Here is a 14733-nt window from a genome sequence, read left to right as displayed (position 1 = left end):
TGGTAGTAGAGAAAGGCTCCGATCCACCAACTATGGTTAGGTAGACTCTAGCTAAGAAGGGTGGACTAAGAAGAAAAATTTCCAGGGGGTGTAAAATATATCCATATTTTTTTTCTGAAAAGAATAAATAAGTTTGGGAGTCTTTTGAGACACAGGATTGTGAAATGGCTGGTACTTACACAGGTATCCTGCAAATCACACTTTCTGGCCAAGACTTGTCTCCATCCAGAGGCTGCAGTGAGTGGGCAGGATATTTGCCTGGCATGCAGCCAAGCTAGATTCGATCCCCGGCATCGATCCATATGGTCCCCTGAGCACTGCCAAAAGTAATTCTTGAGTACAGAGCCAGGAGTAACCCCTAGGCACTGCCGGGTGTGATCCAAAAGCATAAACAAAAACAAACCAAAAATAGACTTGTATTCAGTCTTCAAATGGAAAGATGCAAACAGCATCACCCTGAGGACCCAGGTCCTACGCAGTCTTAACAACCCCTCTTCACCTCTCTCTTCCCCCGCCCAAGTCAAACCCACCTCTGCAGTTCCCAAACCAGGCACAATTTGAGGATTTTATGCACCCCCTCTAAAATCTGTTTCTCTGCTACAGGCTTCTCAGGTAAATTCGGGTGAGAGGAAATAAACTGCATTCTGCTGGGAGTACTATTTTGTTTGAACGTTTATGAATGTTTTCTCTCTTTGTAAATATTTCCCGTTTTCTTGTCCATACAGCCTGGAAATGCCAAGTGCAGCAGTGTATATGAGAACTGCCTAGAACAAAGCAGAGCGGTAGGTAGGTACAACCATCCTTCCATCTGCCATTCTTCTAATTCCTGTTTCGGCATATGGTGGTGTGTGGCCCTTGCTTGAGTGTGCTTTTGGGGAAGTCATGTGTATACAAGGAAGCACATGGGGCCTTTGTGAGAGGCCCAGGGCCTGATTCTCCCCTCACTCTGCCACACTGTCTTTCTACCCTTTTGAACTTGTTTTGACATCAAGAAAGCTCTCTTGACAGAAAGGTGCTTTCTTGGCTCAAAACTCCAGGGCATTCCACCTCAACAAAGGCCAGACAATAATTTAATGTGAAAATTGGTGCTTGTCAAATCCATTAGGATTAAGATAACATCTTTATTTCTGCTTGGCAAAGGGCGCAAAAAGAAACTTGAAATGTGAGAGTCCTAATTCAGGGTCCATTTACCCTTACTTGCCAGGGTATTAAAAGTCTTATCCTTGCATGTGATCATTCACATTGGACACCACACAAATAGAGGACCTCAGTACTCAGATTGGAAATATATTTCCCTTTTTTTCCCCTTTTTTGGGGGGTCATACCTGGTGATGCACAGTGGTTACTCCTGTTTCATGCACTCAGGAATTACTCTTGGCGGTGCTCGGGGCACCATACAGGATGCTGGGAATCTAACCTGGGTTGGCCGCGTGCAAGGCAAACACCCTATCTGCTGTGCTATCACTCCAGCCCCTGCAAATATATTTTCATGAAACCAAGTAGTTTTGTTAATTACTCATTGTTATAAATTGTTGAGATCCTTTATTTCTTTTGTTGTTGTTGTTGTTGTTTTTTCCTTTTGGGCTATTCCCAGTGAAGCTCAGGGCTTACTCCTGGCCTTGTGCTCAGGGATCACTCCTGGCAGGCTCAGTGAACCATAAAGGGTACCAGGGATCTAACCCTGGTTAGATGAATGCCAGGCAAACGCCCTACCGGTGGTACAATTGCTCTGGTTCCTTAAGATCCTTTCTTTCTTTTTTTTTTTTTTAAACTTTTTATTAAATCACCATGTGGAAAGTTACAAAGTTCTCAGGTTTATATGTCAGTTATACAATATTCAAACACCCATCCCTTCACCAGTGCCCATATTCCACCACCAGAAACCCCAGTATACCCCCCGCCCCCACCCCCTACCCCCTACTGTATAACTAATGAATTTCACTTCATTTTTTCTTTACCTTGATTACATTCCATAATTCAACACAAAGCTCACTATAGTTGTTGGAGTTTCCAACCAAGAGAGACAGACCTACTACATTTGATAATTAGTTTTTCATTGCTGGAAATGAAGAGATATGTAGCCCCACTGCTACAAGTACATAACTCTTTCTCTCTTTTTTTTTTTCTTTTTCCTTTTCCCTTTTTTTTTTTTCTTTTTCCCCCTCATCCACCTTCCCGCGCCTCATAGTATGGTGTACGCCACGCCGCGTCGGCCAGCATGGGGCTTTTGCTTAGTTCACAGTCCAGAGAAGTGGCTGCTACATTAAAAACCTTCAATATTTCAACAAAAACTTACTGTTATTATTTGGAGTTTCCCCCCCAAGTCAGACCTGTTCAAAAGGAACCATTTCACATTGCTGACAATTATAAATGTTAAGTCCGCGCGGTTTTGGATTTCTGTATAAAGTCCAGGGAAAATTCTGCCAGAAATTACATAGCCCAGCTCACAGTCCCAGTGCATTGCTGTAAGAAGTCTCTGAATTCAAAGTCTTTAGGTGCAGAGGGTCCGATTCACGCTCAGCGGCTCCGGATTTATCTGGGCCGAGGGCGTGATCCTTTATTTCTTTAAGCATGAGAGTTTTCTTCTGCAGGGAAGACTTTTGTTTCCTCTTGGTGGGGCTAGAGGAGGAGGAACTCAGTCTCAAAGTATTTATTGAAAGTAGTGTAATGGAGGATAAAGTTAAATAACCACATAGTAGTGACTTAAATTAGAAACTTGATACTTGATCACTTTCAAGGGTGCTTTTATCCTTTCTATGAAATTATGTTCATATAACATATTAATTGTGTTATTTCTTATGCAATGGGAATACATGAAGATTTATTGTTTTGAGTTCAGCTTTGATTGCCACCTTCCCTCACCAGACAAAAAGAGTAGTGAGATATGGCAATATTTAATACTCTTTAAAATCATGAATCCTTTTGTAACTTCCCACATGGTGATTCAATAAAAAAATTAAATTAAATTAAATTTTAAAAAGTCATGAATCCTAAGAAAAAAGATATTTCTGATATACTAAATTAATCTTTGGAGGTAAATTAGCAGCATCGCTTATTTAGCCATTGCTGCCAGTCACCATCAGACAAATAAAAAAAATTTTAAAATAAAATTATCGGTCTTTATGATAAAAATTTAAATTTCAGCTCGATCTTTAAAATTGTTAAAATTTTATTTGCTTTTTTTTTTCTTTTTGGCAATGCACAGGGGTTACTCCTGGCTCTGCACTCAGGAATTACTCCTGGCGGTGCTCAGGGGACCATATGGGATGCTGGGAATCGAACCCGGGTCAGCTGCGTGCAAGGCAAACTCCCTACCCGCTGTGCTATTGCTCCAGCTCCCCAAAAATTGTTAAAATTTTAGATTAATTATTTTCTTTAAATTTTTTTAAATTAAAGTTAAAGTCATAAGGTTACCTTAGTGTTCAAGTTTATGGAATTGATGCCCAAAATTATTGCACACCACTGCCACTGAAGTGTCAAACTAATTCTTAATAACATGACAAAACAAATGAAAATAGTAGTAAGTGTGAAAGTCTTTTTTTTTTTTTTTGCTTTTTGGGTCACACCCAGCGATGCACAGGGGTTGCTCCTGGCTCTGCACTCAGGAATTACCCCTGGCGATGCTCAGGGGACCATATGGGATGCTGGGAATCGAACCCGGGTCAGCCGCATGCAAGGCAAATGCCCTACCCACTGTGCTATTGCTCCAGCCCCAAGTGTGAAAGTCTTTTAAAAACTGTGATCACTGGGAGCTATATATTATTCCTTACTTCCTTGTTTGCACTACCTAAGCATTTTCTAGCTGGAATTCAACCACATATGCCTTGTTGTATTGTAATCATTTTCCACCTGTGCTGACTTTCTCATGCAAATATCTCCATGACCTGTTTATTCCTTATCCTGAATTTTTCACTGATTCAGCAGTTCACTGGATGACTATTCTTGAGACCCTCCTGTGTGTCAGGTTCTGTACAGAGTGCTAAGATGGGGCATGACTGGTGTTCATATTGTTGGCTGTTTCTCCAGGAAGACACATGTGAAACAAATGCTTAGGGATGCACTGATGTTTCAAAGCCTGAGATGTTATGGGAACCAGTAGCAGGGAAATATCTGGAAGGGGTTTATAGAGGATCTCCCTAAAGGCTGGAGTGATAGGACAGCAGGTATGGTGTTTGTCTTGCTTGGCCGACCCGAGTTCGATTCCTCCATTTCTCTCTGAGAGCCCAGCAAGCTGCTGAGAGTATCTTGCCCGCATGGCAGAGCTTGGCAAGCTACCCGTGGTGTATTTGATACATCAACAACAGTAACAGCAAGTCTCACAATGGAGACGTTACTGGGGCCTGCTCCAGCAAATCCATGAGCAGCAGGATGACAGTGATACAGTGATATTCCCTAAGGGAGTCTCTTTCTTAGCCTATCCCTCTCTTTCCCTCCCTCTCTCTTTCTTACCTTCTTCCCTTTGCAGGGGTGGTGTTTGGGGGCTACATCAGGCAGTGCTCTGAGAAATTGAACCAAAGTTAACTGCATGCAGAGCAATAATTACCTGACTTGGGGTTAACCAAATGCAATGCAAGTGCCCTGTCGCATGTCTCCAGCCAGAATGCCTTTCTTCTTCGTTCAGTTCATCTCTCTCCACTAAATAGTTGCATGGCATATCGTCATGGCCTCAGTTTCCTTGTTTATGAGGGGTTTTGCAGAATGAAGATCTTGAACATTTCTGACTTGTGTAGATTATGCTAAACAACAACATGACGATGGGAGAAAGCAGGCACGTTTTCTTTATTTTTAACCTCAAGAGCTCTCATCTTGATTTTAGTTTTACATACTTAAAGTATCCTTCTTGCCCAAATGATTTATTAAGGCATTACTGAGCATAAAAGCATTATTTCAACTTTATTCAAGATTTTTCTTTTTGAAAGTATAACCTTGTCAGAGAATCTGATTTATTGTTCCTGTTGATCTTAATTTTATTTCCCCTTTAAACCAACCAACTGTAGCCCCTTATATTTTCATGGTTTATGCATGCCCTAAGCCACCATAAGCAGATCCAAACTCATGAACATACTTTTTGTGGTGAACATTTATTTCGGGCCTGGAATATATTTTCCCATAAAATTAATTTTAGCTACACTAGCTTTTGCGTAGACAAGTGCACAGTATCCTTCTATGCTGACTTGCCTTGTGCGAGAGCTTAGACACATTTTGTAATAACAACAGGAAATTCTGTTGTACATACCTGGTCTTTATTACTCTTTCACTGTGGGGAAAGTCTGGGATGAAAACAGAACTTCAGAATACCATCTTCCTTTATGGAAGTTAGTGACAGTCCATATCTAGGACCTTTCAGAATCAAGGGGAAGAGAAGGGTAGTTTTGTAATCTTTGTAATCCTCAGAAAAAGCCCTCCAATGGAATATTTTTCCTTCTTGAAACATCACTGAGGAAATCTTTGTGTTCTTAGTAAAGGCCATTCTAAGTTTTAGTGGGAACTGGCACTCACTGATGCCATTTTCCCAAATCCCAGTCACTAAAACCAAACGTGAGAGTGGATACTCATTCCATCGAATTGCCAGGTGCTGCCATAATGCCTCATCGACTGTGGCAGGAAGGATTTTCCTACAAATTTCCTGTCATCTACAGACAGTCCATAACTAAAGGTTTTATTTTGAGGCATGTCTGTGACTCCGTAGGCATGTGTTTAAAAAGAGATCTGAAATTCTTGACAGGTGAGGAAATTAATAACATTTGTTAGAATAGCAAAGAGACAGTTGCTATGGTTTTTCCTAGAGATTTTATTCATAAGGGTTTGAGAGACACCTATACGAATATTTTCCAGAAGGGTCAGTTTTTTCCCTACCAAGACATTTATTTATTCAAATATTGACTTAAAACTTGAATTCTGGTTATTACAAATACTGTGTCAAGCTTCTGGTTGTTGAGGGACTTTAAGTGTATTTATTGCCAGACATATCAAAGACCTCTATCCTTAATCCTCAGTTCCCTTATGGAAAAAAATAATTAGCAAAATGGAAAGATGTTTCCACAGCCTTTAAATCAAAATGGAAATGTTGATATTTTTAATAGAAAAAGATGCTAAATTCCCACAACCCCAAGGGCTAAAAACCAAATTAAAAATTTCATACTCACAGTGTATATGCTGTCTATATATGTACTTTCTGTCAGAGATCTTCAGGATAGTTTTGCAGAGTAATAAATACTTGACCCATGGAACTTTTGGAATGCATCATGACTGACATTTGGTTAAGCTCTCATCAACTACACACTTTTTCCTAATATGACTTTAAATTTGGGAACAGGGTGAGACACCTTCTTTTTTGTGTGAGTCAGCATTACTGACTTAAATATAATGAGACATTTGGAAAAAAATGAAGAGCAATGTTCTAGATAAACTGTATTTTGAAATATTTTGTATAAATATGACACTTGATTAGGTCAACTTATGGCAGTGTGCATGAGGAGCAGGCAAGGAAGCTCCCTGGGCGAGGGGTAAACTCACGGTCTTCACTGTGTGAGGTTGAGTGTGATAGGAAAGGAAAACTCAGAAGACATTGAGTCATCTGTTCATTCACCTGACAAACATTTTCCTTTGAAGCACCTGCTTTAGAGGCAGAAATTACACCGATATGGTTTGAAGTCTCTCCTCCAAGGCTCATGGAGTTTGGAATTTCAAGAAGCAGCACAGAAATAAACAAATACTTTGAATCTGTCATAAAGAGGCACCTACCCACTATGGGAGGGGAAGTCAGAGAACAAGCCGTTCTGAAGGAGGACGATTCAAGGCAGAATATGACAGAATAAAGAAGGGAGATGGGTAAAGAAAGGGGCAGTGTGGATCTGGCAACAAGGGACAAGCATTGTGTGCAGAGGCCCAACATCGATGAAAAAGTCAACAACTGAGTCAGGAGGGCAGATGTTTATTGAGTACCAGCTACAAGGTAGACACAATGCTCAATGTCTCACCAACATTCCATTATTTAATTCTACTTTCTTTCATGGAAGCTGGGAACCCCTATTTGATGCCTATGAAATTGAGTATTAGAGAGGTTCATTATTTTTATCAACAAGAAAAAATGTTATTAAGAACCTTCCAGTACTTTGGGGTGTTACATTGAGAATACATTGACTCTATATATTAAGGTGTGGAGAATGGACATCATCATAGTTTTGGATCTCTAATCCTTCAGTAGTGTAGGATAAAAAATTAATTTTTCTCAAAATATTTTATAGCTTGTGTAAAGTTCCAGATTTCCTTTGGTAAATGTAACATTTGTTATTTTTTTACTACTCTATTCAAACTTTTAATTTATTTACTTATTGAGTCACTGTGAGATAAACCTTTACAAAGCTGTTCATGATTGGATTTCAGTCATGTAGTATTCTAACACCCACCCCATACTAATTTAGTAGCAGATCTCTTACACTGTTGATCTTGTTCCACTTGTAGTAATTTTTTTATTGTTGTTTTTGGGTCACACGTGGCAATGTACAGGGGCCACTTTTGGCTCTGCACGCAGGAACCACTCCTGGAGTGCTCGGAGGACCATATGGGATGCTGAGAATTGAACCCGGGTTGGCACTATGCAAGGCAAATGCCCTACCTGCTGTGTTATCGCTCCAGCCTCCAGCAGTAAATTCTTTTGAGTAGATATATTTAAAGCAATGATAAATCAGGGGTCAGAGAGATACTGCAGTGGGTAGGGTGTTTGACTTGTGTGCAGTTTCGATCCCCAGCATACTGCACAGTTCCCCAGGCACTACCAGGAGTGATTCCTGAGCACAGAGCCAGGAGTAAGTCCTGAGCATCATCAGCGGTGGCACCAGAAACAAAAGACAAAAAAAAAAGATAAATCACACATAAATTAAATAAGCAAATACTATTATATGATGCATGTATTATTAGACACAAAGTAGATTTTAAGCTTAAACTTAAAGACAAAAGACAAAAAATTAAAAAAATTAAAACTTAAAAAAAATTTAAATTAAAAAATTTAACTTAAAATTTTTTAATTTAAAATTAAATCCCACTCTCACCACTTCTCTTCAATATAGTACTGGAAGTACTAGCAATAGCCATTAGGCAAGAAAAAGATATTAAGGGCATTCAAACAGGAAAGGAAGAAATCAAACTCTCACTATTCGCAGACGATATGATACTATATCTAGAGAAGCCTAAAATCTCTACTAGGAAACTCTTAGAAACAATTGACCTGTATAGTAAGGTCTCAGGCTACAAAATCAATACCTAAAAAACCATAGCCTTCCTATACGCAAACAATGAAACAGAGGAAAGGGACATGAAAAAAGCAATCTCGTTCACAATCGTGCCCCAGAAAATCAAATACCTTGGAATCAGCTTAACTAAAGAAGTAAAGAACCTCTACAAAGAAAACTATAAAACACTACTCCATGAAATGAAAGAGGACATGAGGAAATGGAAACATATCCCCTGCTCATGGATAGGGAGAATCAACATTGTCAAAATGGCAATACTCCCCAAAGCATTATACAGATTCAACGAGATTCCTATAAGGATACCCGTGACATACTTCAAAGAAATGGATCAAGCAATATTGAAATTCATATGGAACAATAAACGCCCACGGATAGCTAAAACAATTCTGGGAATAAAGATGATGGGAAGTATCACCCTCCCCAACCTTAAACTTTACTACAAAGCGGTAACAATTAAAACAGCATGATACTGGAACAAAGGCAGAGCCGCAGACCAGTGGAACAGAGTGGAATATCCCAACACACAACCCCAAATGTATGATCATCTAATCTTTGATAAGGGAGCAAGAGATGTGAAGTGGAACAAGGAAAGCCTCTTTAACAAATGGTGCTGGCACAACTGGACAACCACATGCAAAAGAATGGGCTTAGACCTCGACTTGACACCATGCACAAAAATCAGATCAAAATGGATTAAAGACCTCAACATCAGACCACAATCCATAAGGCACATCGAAGACAAGGTCGGCAAAACCTTTCACGATATTGAAGTTAAAGGTATCTTCAAAGATGACACGAAACTAAGCAATCAAATAAAAACAGAGATAAACAAATGGGATTACATTAAACTAAGAAGTTTCTGCACCACAAAAGACACAGGGACCAGAATACAAAGGCAATCTACAGAGTGGGAAAGGATATTCACCCAATACCCATCCGATAAAGGATTGATATCAAGGGTATACAAAGCACTAGTTGAACTCTGCAAGAAGAAAACATCCAACCCCATCAGAAAATGGGCCGAAGAAATGAACAGAAACTTTTCCAAGAAAGAGATACGAATGGCTAAAAGGTATATGAAAAAATGCTCTGCATCACTAATCATCAGGGAGATGCAGATCAAAACAACTATGAGATACCACCTCACACCACAGAGAATGGTACAAATCCAAAAGAACAAAAGCAACCGCTGTTGGAGAGGATGTGGAGAAAAAGGGACCCTTCTACACTGCTGGTGGGAATGCCGACTGGTCCAGCCCCTTTGGAAAACAATATGGACACTTCTCAAAAAATTAGAAATTGAGCTTCCATTTGACCCAGCAATACCACTTCTGGAAATATATCCTGGAGAGGCAAAAAAAGTACAGTTGAAATGACATCTGCATTTATATGTTCATTGCGGCACTGTTTACAATAAAAACACTCGGAAAAAACCCGAGTGCCCAAGAACAGATGACTGGTTAAAGAAACTTTGGTACATCTATACAATGGAATACCATGCAGCTGTTAGAAAAAATGAAGTCATGAACTTTGCATATAAGTGGATCAACATGGAAAGTATCATGCTAAGTTGAAATGAGCCAGAAAGAGAGGGACAGACATAGAAAGATTGCACTCATCTGTAGAATATAAAATGGCAGAGTAGGAAACTAATACCCAAGAATAGTAGTATATAATACCAGGAGGTTGGCTCCATGGCTTGAAAGCTAGCCTCACACGCTGGGGGAAAGTCATCCCAGATAGAGAAGGGAACACCAAGTAAAATGTGATTGGAAATCCCGAGCGGGGAGGGAGATGCATGCTGAAAATAGACTAGAGACTAAACATGATGGCCACTCAATACCCCTATTGCAAACCACAACATCCAAAAGGAGAGAGAGAACAAATTGAAATACTCTGCCAAAGAGGCGAAGTGGGGTGGGAGGGATGGGATGGGGGGTGGGAGAGATACTGGGTTCATAAGTGGTGGAGAATGGACACTGGTGGAGGGATGGGCTCTCGAACATTGCATGAGGGAAAAACAAGCACAAAAATGTGTGAATCTGTAACTGTACCCTCACTGTGACTCACTAATTAAAAAATAAATAAATAAATTATTTAAAGCATTTTTAATTAAAAAAATTAACTAAAAATGTTTTTAAATTAAAAATAAATTTAAAAAAAGACAAAAAATTAAAAACCACCTGGCTTTTAAAAGCCACCTCCTCCTGATGGAGAGATAGCACAGTAGTTAAGGGACTTGCCTTGAATGCACCAATCAGAGTTCAATCCCAGCACCCCAAGTAATCCCCTGAGCATTGCCAGGAGTGATCCCAGGACACAGGGCCAGGATCAAGCCCTGAGCACAGCCAGGTGTGGTCCAGTCCCCCAAAAAGAGCAATCCTAGTAATGACAATGGTTGGATTAAATACTACCACTATGTAACTCTAGGCACTAAACAACACTTGTTAATAGAGCAGATACAAATCTACATTTCAATTCTTGACTATTTTTAACCTGAGAGACCAATATTTTTCAAATTTGATACTTTAATTTTTTTTTAAACTCTTTGGTTTTTATGGTGCCATATTCAGTAGTTCTGGGGACTGATTTGATCCTCTGCGTTCATTCCCAAGGTGCTTGGGGGATCATGGACCTCAGCCTCCTGCATGCAAGATATAAATTTCCTCCCCTGCATGCAGAATATATGCTTCCTCACTTAGCCTTGACCCCACTCGTTTTTATTTAAAAATAATTTCAAAGTTACAAAAATATTTTGTATTGTAAGTATAGTACAAAAATAATATCTTCCCGGAACCATTTCCAAATAAATTCCAGCATGCTGCCCTATAATCCCTTAATAATAGGAGCACTGGGCTATAAATGCATGCGCTTAAACAGAAAAGAAAAAAAAAGATCTATCCTGCTGTTCTTTTTTTTTTCTTTCTGTCTTTGTCTTTGTTTTTTGGGTCACGCCTGGTGATGCTCAGGAGTTACTCCTGGTTCTGCACTCAGGAATCACTTCTGGTGTGGTTCTCAGTGGACCATATGGGATACTGAGAATTGAAGCCAGGTCAGCTGTGTTCGAGGCAAACAGCAGCTGTTGTACCATCTCTCTAGCCCATATCCTGCCATTTTTGAAGCAGTGCTAATGTGGATGGTGTGAAGAACTTCATGCCACTAGCTCGTGAATAGTGAAACTTTGTACTCCCTTTCGTTTGTTCAATAATTGTTAATGGTGCGCTGTGTGCTAGCAGTAGGATTTGCTGTCAGAACGGAGTTTACATTTAGAACAGATGTTAAAAAAATAAAACCATGATCAATGAGTGAATTATTCTTTTGGTTGTGGGCTTCTAAGACAAAGTTCAAATCATGAGGAAAGCAGAGAAACTTGGTTTCCTCTGAGAAGATGAGGGAAGGTCCAATAGAAATGCTTAATTTTGAGGACACATCAGGGCTTATTCCAGGCTCTGTGCTCAGGGATCAGTCCTGGTGGGGTATCGGGGACGATGTGGGGCGCTGGGATCCAACCTGGCTTGGCTGTGTGCAAGGCAATCACCTTACCTATTGTACTACCTCTCAGTTCCCCGAGAGTGATGTTTAAATTGATTCCTGAAGGTAACAGAAAAGGAGACAAGAGAGCTTGACAGTCGGATAAGATGGTCTTGGGGTGTCTATTACTCTTCAGGGAAGCCAGTGTGATCCCAGAGAGTCTGAGAGATGAAGGTTGCAAAATGATGTGCAGTTGGGCACCGAGCCCGTAGATTGTCAAACACTGGAGTGTTACAAAAGCTCAGTGGAAAGCAAATGAAGGGTTTTTATTATTTTATTGTAGGGGAGAGGCTACATATGCTCTTAGGGGAGCATATGTGGTGCCAGCGAATGAGCCAAGGTCTATTACATGCAAAGCAAGTACCTTGACCCCTGTACTGTCTCTCTAGCCCCAAGTAAAGGGTTTGAAAGCCTGCGAGGAAAAGGACCAGATCTTTATTTATTTAATTAATTATTGCTTTTAAGGTCATACCCTGCTATGCTCTGGAACAATTCCTTCCTGTGGATTCAGTAGTGGCTTCTGGTGGTGCTTGGGGAGGGCTGCATATGATGCTTGGGATTTAACCCAGGTCCACTGCATGCAAGATAACCAATCATCTTACCTTCTATACTATCTATACTGTTTTAGATTTTTCACTTTATATTTATTTATTTATTTTTGGGTCACACTCAGTGATGCTCAGGGGTTACTCCTGGCTCTGCACTCAGGAATTACTCCTGGCGGTGCATGGTGATGCTGGGTCCGTCTCATGCAAGGCAAATGCCCTACTCATTGTGCTATCACTCCAGCCCCAGAGTTTTGCTTTTTAAAAGATTGTTTTCGCTAAAAATAGGATGGGAGGAAAAAAAAACAGAGTAAGCAGGAGATAACTTAAGACCTGTTAAATTGCAGAATGAACAGAGCTGTTGGTGCAAGACTAAGTTGGCAAAACAAAACCTTGGACAGATAGAGAAGCCAGACCTTCTACTCTTCATAATTTAAGACTAAGTAATACGTGTTCTTGAAGAGGACTTTAATTAAGGATATCCAAGTTCCAGATGGCACGAGGGCCTTCTTGGTTCCTGCACTATAGCCCGGGCAGTGCTGGGTATGGGTCTGTGCTGGTGGGCAGGCAGTCGGCCCTCTTTCTTCCCTGTAGACCTGCTTTGGCTCTTCCTGCTTTGTCTCCTATTTGTGGAAGTCAGGGGTCAGTGGAAGGGCAGAGCAGAGAGGCTAGTGAGAGGATGCTGTCTCTCAAGACTGTTGAGCTTGTTTTCACAGGTCCAACCTAAAAGTCTACATTCAACCCTCATTTGGGAAGGGGTGGACTTTCACTTCTGCTCAATCTGAGATGCAAAATGATTTGATTTATTGTTTGCAAAGCGAAAAAAAAAGCATGATACATTGATCATGACTAATTGCTGCAGGTAATGCACATAAGAGATAGGTGCCGTCTCAAGGAGACACCTCATTACTGAAGCACACATGTCCCATGGACCCTTTGACGGCCACCTCGACTTCAATACACAGGCTCTTCCAAGTACACTTGGCTATGCCCGAAACCAGGGCTTATCTCACCTTCTGGGGAGCCCATGGCGCCATGAATGTCAGTAGCTGCTCACTGTCTGTGTTGGCCTCCCACGGAGGCTGGAACTCATGGCCACCCCACAAGCTAGGGATCACAAAGCAGCATGCATAAAGGAATGTGCTGTCACAGTGCTGGAGGCAGGAGGACTTAAGTGGAGATGGAGTGGATTCTTCTGGAAGCTCTGGAGGTGACTCCGTGCCAGGCCTCTCTCCTAGCATCTGACAGTGTCAGCAGTTCTTGGTAGTTTTTGGCATTTGGACACACCCATCTCTGCCTTGATCTTCACATGGCCTTGGGCTCTGTGTCTCCCCCCTCAACCCTCCCAACCCTGCCGCCTCTCTCTCTCATTTTTCTGACATGACAACAGTCACAAGATTTGGAGACCATCCCAGTCCTGGAAGATCTCATCTTGTGATCCTTAACATAATTCAATCTGCAGAGACCATTTTCCAACTTAGGTCACATTCACAGGGATTGGAGGGGTGCAGGTAGGCAGTAGTTGAGGGTAACTTTGTTGAGACCACTGTCTAACTTTATACTTTCATTTTATGTCTTTGTAAAATTTTGCTTGCTTGCTTTTTGCTTTTGGGTCATATCCATTGGTGCTCAGAGCTCACTCCTGGCTCTGTGCTCAGGAATCACTCCTAGCAGGCATGGTGAACTATATGTTCGCCTGGAATCAAACTTGGGTTGGCCATGTGCACGGCAAGTGCCCTAATCCCTGTAGTATTGCTCCAGTTCTGTCTTTCATTTTAAAGAAGGCTATTTTCATCCTTTGATTTTCAAGTAGCAAAATACATTTAAGAAAAGGAAACCAATTCAATCCCTTGCAATAGTCAAAGTAGATTCAAACTTTGTGGCCTGGCTGCAGATGTCAATATTTTGGGACTTTGAGTTTAATGATCCCTTCAAACACTTTAAATGAACTCCTAACCTTGTTCTGTATGCTTTTGCTGATGAGCTATCAATGCTGGGAGATAATTTAGAGTTTGCTTGTTTTCGCGTGGAACAATGGCATGATTTTGGCCCTGCTTGGACATGCTGTTAATTTTATTCATTTCAGATTCCTTAGTAAGCCATCTATACAAAAGTCAAATACGATATCTTCAACTATTTACCAAGAGAAAATACAATAAGACAAACATTATTTTCCTGCCAAATTGCTTCCAGGCCCATCGGCATCAACAGGAACATAAATAAATAAAAGCAAAATAAGCCAAAAGCCATAATCAACTGAAAAAATAAATAAACAAAAAATGCTTTTCATAAAATCTTGAAGCTGGTTAGGTTCAGAGATTGGCTTGATGTCAAGAATGGTCTGCTCCAAAGATGGTGAATCAGTGGCTGAGAAAGTTCTTTCACTAGCCGGAGGAGCCCCTCTA

General features: G+C 40.7%; 1 protein-coding gene across 1 annotated transcript in view; it reads left to right on the top strand.

Annotated features, from left to right (window-relative positions):
• SHC4 (SHC adaptor protein 4) overlaps window positions 1-14733 on the top strand; it is a 147527-nt gene that overhangs the window by 115681 nt on the left and 17113 nt on the right. The window contains exon 9 of the mRNA XM_055131722.1: window positions 726-786. Within this exon, the coding sequence (XP_054987697.1) occupies window positions 726-786 (61 nt within the window). The remainder of the gene's footprint in view (window positions 1-725; window positions 787-14733) is intronic.

The sequence above is a fragment of the Sorex araneus genome, chromosome 3, assembly GCF_027595985.1.
Source record: "Sorex araneus isolate mSorAra2 chromosome 3, mSorAra2.pri, whole genome shotgun sequence".
NCBI classification, from domain to species: domain Eukaryota; kingdom Metazoa; phylum Chordata; class Mammalia; order Eulipotyphla; family Soricidae; genus Sorex; species Sorex araneus.
This window is presented reverse-complemented; position numbering and strand designations above follow the sequence as displayed.